This window comes from Megascapheus bottae, chromosome 14 (assembly GCF_031878675.1).
Source record: "Megascapheus bottae isolate mThoBot1 chromosome 14, mThoBot2.hap1, whole genome shotgun sequence".
NCBI classification, from domain to species: Eukaryota; Metazoa; Chordata; class Mammalia; order Rodentia; family Geomyidae; genus Megascapheus; species Megascapheus bottae.
In genome coordinates this window covers 9,185,799-9,198,078 of record NC_143522.1, presented here as the reverse complement: position 1 = coordinate 9,198,078, position 12,280 = coordinate 9,185,799, and the positions used below count along the sequence as shown (strand labels likewise).

The following is a 12,280-nucleotide window of genomic DNA, read 5'->3' as shown; positions in this document are numbered from 1 at the left end:
AAATATTGTTTGCTTAATTCATGTATTTTATTGCCAGGACATCCATGTGAATGATTTAATGTGATTTCTTGGACTGTTTAGCCACTCAATTTTTAAAGGGAGCCAATATTTATTGCATTTTGTGCAAGGCACTGTACCAACTTTGATTGATACAGTAGTATCACAGCTGTGAGCATTGCTGTAAGTCTTACGTATTTCTATAAAAAAGACTGAAGATGAGAGGATAGATTTTATATGGGTAGTAATGATGGAATTGGAATTTTGAGGTCTGGACTTAAGGTGTCAATACCAGTAATATTCCCTTCCTGCTAGTGGTTCACCAAGCAAGGTTTCTGACAAAATTGCAGAATTAACTGGAAACTTGTCACATAAGTAAATTCTTGTACCTTGTCCCAGACCTACTAGTGAGAAACAGAATAGCAGCCAGTTCTAATAAGCCTACCAAGTATCTGGTTCACAGCAAAGTCTGAGGTGTTTGTAGTTGTCTATTCAGCTTTGAATTGCCTGTAGAGCTTGTAAACATTCTGTACCTCAGGCCAAATTAAATGGGAACCTCTGGAGCTGGGACTCAAGCAGCATCAATGATTAAAGTGTGAAGCCTTGATTGGAAATACTCTGATATTTAAGTGTGTGTGGTGTTTGTTAACTTACATTCAAAACCAAGAACTTCACTGGGGCAATATCTGAGCCCAGCTGTTGGAGCTTCTGCCCCAAGTATGAGGTAGAATAAGAAATGGAACATTCTTTCACATCTAATGTCGTGGGGACAAATCAGTCAACCTCTGTCAAGATGTATACTAAAGCTGGGTACTGGTAGTTCACACCTGTAATCCTAGCTCCTCAAGAGGGGCCTGAGATTGAGGATCACGGTTCCATTTGAAGCTGTGAGACTTTTTTTTTTTTAATTGTAATTAGTAAAAGGGTTACATGATATTTGCCAGATAGAAGGTGCATTAATTCACATACATTGATACCCTTTCACATGTCATGGTACCCATTTCCCTCCCCCCCCTCACACCCCAGAGCTGTGAGACTCTTATCTCTAATAAACCACTCAAAAAGGCCAGAAGTGGTGGGATGGCTCAAGTGGTACAGCATTCACAGAGCAAAAGAAACTCAGAAGCAACACCCAAGCCCAAAGTTAAAACCTCAGGACCAGGAAACTAAAAATGGATGCTAGAGTTAGTGTTTTAAAATTGTTTAAAGGTGTTGATTAGCACTACAAATGCAGATGGAATTGGAGTCATTTCTGGAAAGGTAAAAGATGCAGCTGATGAGAAATTCTGTCTTCCATTTTTTTCTCTTGAAAATTATACAATTATAAAATATCCCCTGTTCTGCTTTAACAGAAGAATCCAAAGCATATAGTAGTAATCTTTAAGGTGAGCAGCATGCAGAGGTAATGAGTTTACCATATAGATAGGTATGCTGGTCTTCCCTACTGTTGACACTTGTTCTTCATGGTCATCTCAAGGTTCTCAGTGAGTGTTTATCTAAAGGTGATTGAACAAATGAGGTCCCTGGCCTTTTAGGGTCTGAGGGAAAGAGAAGTCCACAGGACTTGTAAGTCATGGGAAGTGAAGGCGATGGGGAAAGCCAGTGCCATTGTGTTACACACTCCACAATTCCCTCTGGTAAATTCTGTAGTTTCATAAGATTCCATCTCTGCACAAAGATATTATTTTTTGAGATATTATTTTTAATGTATAAGTTAATCCAAAATAAAGTACAAAGAACTGCCAGCAATAAATGGGACCTTTTAAAGTACAGCAGTCCTGTTTATAAAGCTATTCCTTCAGTCCTAAGTGTGCCATCTTCAGTGCCCCATACATCTACATTTTGTATACCTGAAACTGTGGTTTGACTTAATCTCTCAGGTTTAGACCTCCAGCCTTTCTACTACTCCACTAAAGTGGAGGGACCGAGTTTAGGAAGGGATTAACAAATGGTCGTTGTTTTTAATTTATTAAATATATAGGGTGACATTTCATATTCATCTACTTGGAGAACTGCTCTTCTATAAGGAAGGTGACTAGGGCTTGCAAGTGAACAGTGGTCTGAAGACCACTGCACACCCTGACAGATCCCAATATTGCCATTGTCCTGAGAAAGGAAACATAGTGGACAGTGAGACACTTCTGAAATACACAGTTGGGAAGACCTCTGGAGAAATCGGGGCAGGAGAGAGCCAGGACAGGCTGGATGGACAGGACTAGCCGGCTAGATGTGTTGGCTAGCCTCATGTCACTGTGACCTTTTAACAACCACAGGTGCCACCAATAGTCCTAACCTATGGCTGCCACCAGAGCCACACCCAACACCAGGGTCAGGCTTACCATCATAGATTCCACTGAGAGCCTTGGGCTACCCTGATGGCCCCAGATCCCAATGCTCTCTTCCTGGAGCCACAGAAGAGAAACCCAACTAGGAAAGATCTCTGGTGACACATTACACAATTTTATCAGAACACAAATACTTTGCTCTACAGCATGTAACACCTTGAAACTACAAGATAGCAACCATTGTAGAATGCTTCTGCCTCACAATTCTGGAATAATTTATACAAGGTTGAAGAAAGATAGAAAACTGTGGCTCCAGCTACAGGGACGTCTGTTCACCTGACCACCAGATGGGGTGGCTGGAGCACACTAATCCCTCCCGCTGTTTCGTGTCTAACAGAGGCAGCTCACCCCAAGAGCAGCCACGAGGGTGCATGCGGGCCACCCTCGGGATCAGCCCGATGTTGGGCAGGTCCCTCCCAGAGCTGAAGGACACGGTCATTTCCACCACACTGGCCCCCGAGGACATCTAGGTCACAGAACAGCAGTAGCGGGCAGGGGCTCCGGGCCTATTTGATTGCAGTTGAAGCACGAGGTGTGCGCCGGTTGTCCGGTAGTCTACCACAAGGAAAAAAGGTTGCAGTCATTGGTGTCGCGTGTGCACGTTCGGCCATCTGGACAGGTATTGAAGGAGTCCCCACTGCCCCCCCATGTAGGGATGGAACAGCCTGCTGCTGCTGCTGCTGCAGGAGTGAGGAGGCAAAGTGCAGCTGAAGGTGGTACCTTAGCACTAAATGTGGTCATGGGGGCGGAGGGGAGAAGGCTGTAAACTTCGCAATGGCTGGTAGGGAAGAGCAGGGGAACTGGCCAGGTCACCCGGAGAAGCTCAGGAGCACCCATTTGGTTCTGGCCCACTGTCCAGACACCATGCACAGCTCTGTGGCTCTGCCCATTTGCACACTGGTAGAGGGTGCATCTAGGGGATGGCTGGGGGTGGGGGTGGAACGGATCTGCAAGGAGACCACAGGTTCCTCTGGGAAGATTTGGGCTGCTTGCAGGGACAAGTCCTATACTCTATACCTGAGCAAACTGGAGTGAATCATATAGGTAACACAAGAGAAACTAATAAAAAAGATCTCTACTCTGGCAGTACAAGTCAATCTTACGGAAGATCGACTTGAGAATTCTTGTTGTTTGCTTTCCTATTTTCTTTAAATTTAACCCTATAGTCCTACAGACATGAGTGCCATTGGAACAGCCTGTATATCTGGAGTTTCCTCCCCCTCTTCCCACTCCCAGCCTTCTGGAAAATACTTAATGACTTTTTTCTTCCTTTCTGCCAGTTCTTGGGCATGAACTCAGGGCCTGGGCACTGCCCCTGAGCTGCTTTTGCTCAAAGATAATTGGCCTGTTTTTGAAGAGCTAAAAAAGTGCCCCCATTCTGAGACAGCAACCGTCTTGTTTATGTAAGCTGTTCAAGGTATAGAGATGAAAAATAACTACCCCCAGACCCAAAATTATTCCCCATCAGTAAGCAGAATAAAAAGAAAATTCTGATTCGAAAAATCTCCAAGGACCCAGAGGCTGCACAAACAGGAACTTCTGAACCCTAGTCAGCCATTGTTCACACAGGTGTCCATAAGCTCCAGGAACTAACCTATTTTGTGTCAAAATTAGACTGCGTATAGCATTGTATAGCATTTGTTTCCCAAACCATAAAACTACTCTCTGACAGTTGAATGGGACCCAGGCGGCGTGAGAATTTCCCGTTAGTTTCCACCAGCCTGGGAAGCTCCCTAATCCCTATCTTATCTCACTCGACCACCTGATGGGTGTAAACCTGTGATTTTTGCCTTTAAAAAGACTGTGTCTACCCTGACTGTCAACTTCTCCCCCCGCCCACACCTCACTGTGTCACTGCTTTGGGGTGCGAGTGGACAAGTTCCCTGCCTGGCATGTAACCGCAATAAACCTTGCTTTTGCATTTCGGAATGTCTGACTCTCGGTGGTCTCTTGGTGGTCGTCCTGAGACTTGGGCATAACAGTTTTAATAAGAGGAAAGATAATAACCAGAAACATTTGGGGAGCATTGGAGAAGCAGAGCGGGTGGAAAGATTCAGGGATAGCACCGGAGATGTCATTATATGACAACTGCACCCTAGACAAAGCCTTCTCTGATTCCTTCCAGCAAATGACATTTGAGAAGCCTTTGGATCCCCAGGCTATACAGAACTTTAAAAATTGTATTAAATGTACACTAAATTCCCAGTCTCCTAAGTGAGGTGGCTCCATGCCAGTGATGTTCTAAAGCAGACGTTATTATACCAGACTCAGAGCATGTGAAGTCCTGACTTCCAATCAACTGGAGATCTGAGCCGGATTTTCCAATCCCTCAGTTATCCCAATGTCACGTCTGGCATCCGGAACTAAAGCACAGACTCCGAATTTCCGGGAGGACGCTGTAGTGGGTTACGACGTATCGATTGCTTTGGTCTGGCGGAGGACTATCAGGGAGGGACCAGGCACCAACCCGGCACGGAAAGGAGGTGAGCCAACAACCTGGGTATTTGAAGGGGAGCTTGGGTCGAAGGCCGTGCTGGCCGACAGCAGGGGTCAGTCATGGCTGCAGCTTCGGTGATGCGTACTTTGCGGAAGAACCGGACCCTGCGCTACGGAGTTCCCATGCTGGTGAGTGGCGGGAGGCGACCGCCAGACGGGGCTCGGGACCGCTGGCGGGGGCAGAGGGGAGGCTCCGGCGGGTCCGGCCGCCCCTGCCTCGGCCCGGCCCCCGCGGCCCCGACCGCCTTCCCTTATAGTCTAGCCTTGAGCCTGGTGGGTGGGCCCTGCGATCAGGTGGGAGGTGCAATGTCTGTCAAAGTAATCTCCACCTCCCAGGCCCAGGGGAAGGGCGGTAGCCTTGAACTGAAGGGTCCTGAGTTCAAGCCCCACGACTGACAACAACCACAAAAGTATCCCCCATGGTGCCTTTTTTGAAAAGATAAATGATGACTCACCAAGAAAAATGACCGCTAGGGTTTTGTATAGTCGGTTTTGCTTGTTGGTAGATGAGTACTGACAGGCTGAATTCTACACATCTATTTGTTTCCTTTGTTTCAGTTGCTGGTTATTGGCGGTTCCTTTGGTCTTCGTGAGTTTTCACAAATCCGATATGATGCTGTGAAGATAAAAGTAAGAACTACAACTGGGAATTTGACTGTATTTTTGTATCGTTGTGTCTGCACATTTTGGTTTTGCAGTATAGAGTCGCTGTTCTTAGTAATCCAAGTTTGTCTGTGGACAGTCTTTGTAATCTCTTAATCTTTAAAATCACGAATGATTATATTGTTCTAGAAGGTCACTGCAGCAGTTTTTTTTTCTCTTTCTTTCCATTCCTATTTCTCCCTTATCCTGCTCTGCTAAAATAAATCTTTGCTGAAGCTTCTACCTGAGAGTCTCCCAGTACTGTGAACCCTTTGAGGCAATTTCTATGTGTGGATGTCAAGGTCCTGTGATTTTGGGTGGAAACTGGAAAGCAAAGAGAAGCTCTTGTCTATGACTTGGTGACACTTTCAGTCAACATCCCAGTTTCTTAATCTTTAGCACAAAAATCATGATAATCTGACAATAGGAAGTAGAAGACCATTGTATGTATGTGAAAAATAACTGAATATTCGTCATGTCAATCACTTGTTTGATCCTTCAGGTAAAGTGTCAAGAAACTGGTCTTATAAATTTTAAATTTATAAATGTAAAACAACTGGAAGATATATCACATACATAAATGTATCCACACATATACAATAGCAAAACAAAAACAAACACAAAAACTCATATCCCAGGAAAATGCTGTAGTAGAATTTTGAATAAAACATTCCAAGAACTTTAAGGTGAGGCAAAAAGATAACAACCCTTGATGTTGTATGAGTTTGAGAGCATATAGTCTGATTTTCATGTTCATTTCCCCTTCAATGGACTATAGAATGGATGGTGATTGGAGGAGCAAAATAGAAGGGAAGAAACTGTTTTGATTGAGTAAGTAAGAAGAGCTCTATTAGAACACTGCTTAGTCAGCTTTTTATTCCTGGGACAAAAATACCTGAGATAAACAAAAGGAGGGAAGGTTTATTTTAAAATCACAGTTTCTGAGGTTTCAGGCACTGGTCCGCTGGTTCCATTGCCTTTAGGCCTGTGGGAGGACCAAGTGTTAACAGTGTGGAGCTTATGATAACCAGAGCACACAGAGAGACAGAGACGTGCCACTCAGGACCTACTGTCTCCAACTAGGTCCCACCCCATAAAGGTTTGATTGTCTCCCTGTAGCCTATTAAGTGGGTGATAACCAGTCCATGGGTCAGGTCATAGCCTTCACCATTCACAGGCCCCACCTCTAAACACGGTTGCCTTGGTGACCACATCTTTAGTACTTGAGTCTTGACTGCATTAGTGGAATAGCTGATCAATACTGGGTCCTGAAGGAAAGCATTTGCAATGGCAATAAAGAGAAATAAATGTGTAAAAACTATTTCAGTAGCAAATTGTCAGCCTTTGATGATCATTGTGATATATGTCATGCCATTTTGCTTCAAGTTTTGATTTTAAGAACTGGGGAGATTGTGGTGCTATAAGATTGTGAGCTATAAGGCAGTCTAGAATGTCAGACAGAAAAGTTAAGTCAGGTCAGGAGAATAAGATTGATTGAGTTGAGGAGCCAAGGCCAGTTGATTTCAAGGGAATAGGGCTAACAATGAGTTCAGATCTGTCTGTTGGAGGAAGATAAGAAGCAAGATTAAGGTGAGGAAAAGAACTGCTAAGATTGAGAGGGTGAGCTTGGTTGATGTTGAGAAGTAAACTCAGATGAAGTGAAGGCTGAGATCCAACAGGGTGTTGAAGATGGGACTGTAGCATTAGCTGAGGTTGTACCACTATTCAATTGGTCCTCTCCATTCAGGTTTTCTTCCTGAACACTTCATGGTACATCACAACAGTGTACCACTGTTGAACCCTAATTTTTTTCATTGATATCTCTTTATTGTTTATCTATAGAATTTTGTTGTTTGAATTTTAAATATTAGTATTTTTTGTAATATTTCTATGAAACCCAACTTGTGTGGGTGGTTAATGGTGTGGCTTCTGGAGATAGAGACCTAACGTTAAAGGCCATGGTCTGACAATTTATTCAGACTTCCATGCCTTATTTTTCTTTTATGTAATAACAAGAATAAAAATAACACTTAAAGACTTGCCTCTGTCACAGTGCCTGGACCACATAAGTGCTACTAACAAAACACTAATTGTTGGTTGCAGTGGTGGATGTTATATACATTAGCTACTGCTCTGTGATTGGAGAAGATGATGGGATGAAATTAGCCACACAGTCCAGTAAACCCTTTTAGAAACTTTAAAAACTGATACGTTTATTAGATGAAATAATGTTAAGAGTGCTCCCGTAGCATGCACGAAGCCCTGGGTTCAATTCCTTGGTACCACATACACAGAAAAAACTGAAAGTGGTGCTATGGCTCAAGTGGCAGAGTGCGAACCTTCAGCAAAAAGTGTCCAAGGATAGTGCTCAGAGCCTGAGGTCAAGCCCAGGACTGGCAAAAAAAAAAAAAAAAAAAAAAAAAAAAAAAAGAATGAAGGGAAGAAAGAAAGGAAAGAAAAGAAGCAGAGTTAAATAACTTGTGACTCCTCTTTCTTTTGTACAGATTGATCCTGAACTGGAAAAGAAACTGAAAATGAATAAAGTATCTTTAGAGTCAGAATATGAGGTACAGTATATTAGTAGTCTGTTATATAACAATTCTAGTCATGAAAAAAAGTGCTTTAAATATATGCTATTTGGAAAACTACATATTTCTTATCTAACATGCTGGGATCCATAAGCACTTTAGATTTCAGAGTTTTTCAGATAAACATTACCAGTATTGAAAACCAAAAATTCAAAATTCTCTAGAATAGAAGGATATTCGTGTGTTTCATTGTTGATGTTATTTTGATTTTATTTTGTTTGCTGGAGATTGAACCTATGGTCTCATGCGTACTAGGCAAAGATTTGACCCCTGAACTATACATCCAGAAAATATCTGCAGTTATTTTTTAGCATTGTATTAATGCTTCTGATTTTTTGAGCATTTCAGATTTCTGATTATGGATTTAGGGATACTCGGCCTGTATATAATCCTTTGAAGACAAAATAAAGATGGATCCAGGTCTTACACTGCAGATAAATCCATGTGGATCAAGAATTAAAAAATAACAGGCACACATCAGTGGTTTATACCTGTAGTCCTAGCTACTCAGGAGGCTGAAATCTGAGGATCAAGGTTCAGAATCATCCTGGGCAGGAAATTCCATTGGACTTTTTCTCCAGTTGACCAGGAAAAAGCTGTAAATGGTGACATGGCTCAAGTGGTAGATGATCTGCCTTTAGCAAAGAAGCTCAAGGACAGTACCCAAACCCTGAATTCAAGCCTGATTATACACACACATACTTTTAAAAACCCAAAATGCAGGGCTGAGTTGTAGCTCAGTGGCAAAGTCCTTGTCCAGCAAGTGCAACATCCTAGGTTCGATTCCCCAGTCCCCCCCATCCCCAAATGCAATTAAAAACCCCAAATGCTAAAAGTACTAGGAGGGGAAAAAAATGTAGATTTGTGTGTGTGTGTGTGTGTGTGTGTGTGTGTGTGTGTGTGTGTGTTTGGCATTGAGTTAGAAAAGCCTATTGGATAGAGAACCTAGAAGCTGTAAGTGTGAAGGTAAATTAGTTTATAAATAAAAATTCAAAAGTTTAGTCTCAATAAAGTCACAAGTTAAATGAGAAATCTTTAAAAATATTAATTTAAATACAAAAATGAAACAACTTATGAGTACAGGCTAAGTATATAAAAAGTTCATAATAGGAATGTGAAAGTTATAAGATGTCATTTTCTACTTTTCTGATTAGCAAAAAATCAAAAGTTAACCAGCACATTGTACTCTACAGTATATTTATGAGCAATGGCAAAGTTATTATCCTAGTTTTTGGTTTTTGTTTTGCAGTACTGGGGATTGAATTTAGGGCCTCAGTACTAGTAAGGCAGGGACTCTACATCTTGAGCCACAACCCAGTTTTTCTATTGTTCAGATAAGTCTCATGTTAACTTTGCCCGGGCTGCCCTTGAATCATGATCTTTTTATCCCCACTTCTGAGTAGTTGGGATTTCAGGCATAAAACCTGACCTAGTTCTGTTCAGTTCCTTTTTTTTTTTTTTTTTTTTTGCCTGTCCAGGGGCTTGTACTTAGGGACTGAGCACTGTCCTCTTCCAGCTTTTTCTGTGTAGTGGTACTAAGAAAGCGAACCCTGGGCTTCGTGCATACTAGGCAAGTACTCTACCATTAGGTCACGCTCCTGAGTCTGTTTGGTTCTTGACTGGGCCCCATTTTCTTCTTTGTATGTCTAGTCTGGTCACGTCTGAGATATTCCATACACATGAAATATCTCATCCAAGAGATTCTGAAGTGTGTTGAATTTCCCTTCACCAGGTAGTTTATCAGCCAATCATTTGAAACTTTGTTTTTGTTCTGTGAAGAAAGATCTGTGTAAAGATCGTGGCATTGTCCCTGTAATTTGGGACTTGTTCTCCAGATTGTTGCCTTAAAGGATCTGGTCAGAGTTTGTTTTTAAATTTCTTTGGGGATAGTCTAAAGTAGGTCATATTCTTGAGCATAATCTTTACTCCTAAAAGCATCCTTTTACACATATTACTTGGTATCAAGGAATTAGCAGGATACTAAGCAGAGATCCCCACTTGGGCAGGTTCTACATTCTGACTGTGCTTTAACTCAGCATTTCTTGGGTATATATGGGTAAGGTTTGAGTGATCCTGCCTGGAAAATGTACAGTCTAGCATTTGGCCACAGCCTGTCTGGAAGTATTTCTACAGGGAATCTTTCCTGAAAAAGTCTCTTTCTAAAGACTGTCTTTTTTTTTTCTCCTGCCAGTTCTGAGGTTTGAATTCTGGGCCTGGGTGTTCTCTTGTACTTTTGCGCTCAAGGTGAATGTCCTCCCACTTGAGCCACAGCTGTTCTGGCTTTTTTTTTTGAGGGGTAGCTAATTGGAGATAAGAGTCTCACGGACTTTCCTGCCTGGACCATAATTCTTAGAACTCAGCTTCCGTAATACTAGGATTATAGGCAAGAGCCACCAGCAGCCTACAAGACTGAATATTTTTGCATGATCTATTTCTGCCACTTGTACCTGTCTTTTAAAAATGATTTAAATTCTCTTAAGCATCTTTTTAAATATGGATACCTGTTGTTACTTTACTCACACTTTTTCATACTTTTTAATTATTCCGTAACCATACTTGAAAACATTTCTTTCTTGCATTGAATGTTTACTACAGACTCCAGTTTTTTTTCAATACTAATTTCAGCTAGGTGCAGTAGTTTACAACTGTAATCCCAGCTACTTGGGAGAGGGCTATTGGGAGCATATCACAATATTGAAGCCAGGCCAGGCAAAAGTTAATGAGCTACCATTTCAGAAAAAAAAAAAAAAAGAGCTTGGTGTGTGTGGTGTCATATGTTTGCCATCTTAGCTACATGGGGAACCTAAATAGGAGATCATAGTCCATGCTGGCCCGAGCATAAATGCAGAACTCTCTTTGAAAAATTAACAAAAACAAGAGGGATAGGGATGTGGGTCAAGTGGTAGAGTGCCTACCTACCAAGAGTAAGACTCTAAATTCAGACTTCATTACCTTATGCTTTAGGCATTCACAATCACTCTTCACATTTAGACTTGTTTTCCTAGCTTCTTCTTCTTTCTTGTGCTCTCAGAAGCAAGGTTTGTAGACTTTTTCCATATAGTAATAGTTCATTATTTATTATGGGGGGGAAGATATGTCAATTAACATCAACAGCAGGCAAGAAACATTCTAAATCCCAAGAAAGATGACATTATTTCCAGTTAGTTTACTTAGTTTGCAATTGGTTTGTTAAAATTATAACTAAGGGTCTATTAGATTTTGTCTTTTCACTTTTCATTCATTCACTGGTGTTCCAATCAAAGCCACAGGGCTCCTACACTAATATGTATACTTTAACTTTTATGGTTCTATAGAAAATAAAGGACTCCACTTTTGAAGACTGGGAAAATATTCGAGGCCCCAGGCCTTGGGAAGATCCTGATCTCCTCCAAGGACGAAATCCGGAATTTCTTAAAACTAAGACAACCTAACTATGATCTTTAAAAAAAAAATTAAAAAAAGAACTCATCCACTGGACAGACTTCTAGTTCACTGGAAAGAAAATTACAGGTCTACAGTTGCACCTGGACATGAGCAATTTGATGGCGGATAATTGTGATTAAAAAGTCAATGTCAAGTGTTTTTTACTTTCCAGCTGGTCTACTTGCAAATGAAGGTAAAAGTGTTGGTCACGTGTACACTCCACAGTGAAGCAGTGAACACTGCTACTAGTTGGCCCCTCAGAGCCCTTTCCTCAGCCACCAGCGCAACTGTGTGCCATTTCATTCAGAGAGAATAGTAGGCTTGTCCAAATTTTACAGTAAAATTGAGCAATATATTTATATTAAACCTATATAAGAAAATAACTGATCACAATTTTGGTTTTATTTATGGTGCCTAATATACTACACCTGAAGATTGTCTTGATATTACCAAATGTGTAAAAGGGATTATATGATTCCTGTTTAGTCAGAAGTAATGAAGGAATTATTTGTAATTATATGACTAAGCAGATATGGAAAATTTGTTGATGTAAGCTGAACATGACTGATTTGGGAAATAACTGACTTAAGGTAAGCTTTATGCTTGAGCATAATGTGCCTATAACTTGATCATAGCTTTTCACTTATTTTATTAATTTTTGGCTTGGTATAATCTGATCAGTAAGCAAAAGCTTAAGAGATTTAATTTTCCAAGTTCTCTACTTCTTTTTATTCCTGTCTTCAGCAACCTATGATTCTCTACCTTATGGTGTTTTCGTGTTGAATTTTA

At 41.3% G+C, this 12,280-nt stretch overlaps 1 protein-coding gene across 1 annotated transcript; it reads left to right on the top strand.

Annotated features, from left to right (window-relative positions):
• The first annotated feature begins 4,791 nt into the window (after nt 1-4,791).
• Cox16 (cytochrome c oxidase assembly factor COX16) lies at nt 4,792-11,650 on the top strand. Its single transcript, XM_090344386.1, has 4 exons — nt 4,792-4,967; nt 5,397-5,468; nt 7,985-8,047; nt 11,383-11,650. The coding sequence occupies exons 1-4, from the start codon at nt 4,899-4,901 to the stop codon at nt 11,497-11,499; spliced, it is 321 nt and encodes a 106-aa protein (XP_090200512.1). The 5' UTR covers nt 4,792-4,898; the 3' UTR covers nt 11,500-11,650.
• The last annotated feature ends 630 nt before the right edge of the window (nt 11,651-12,280 follow it).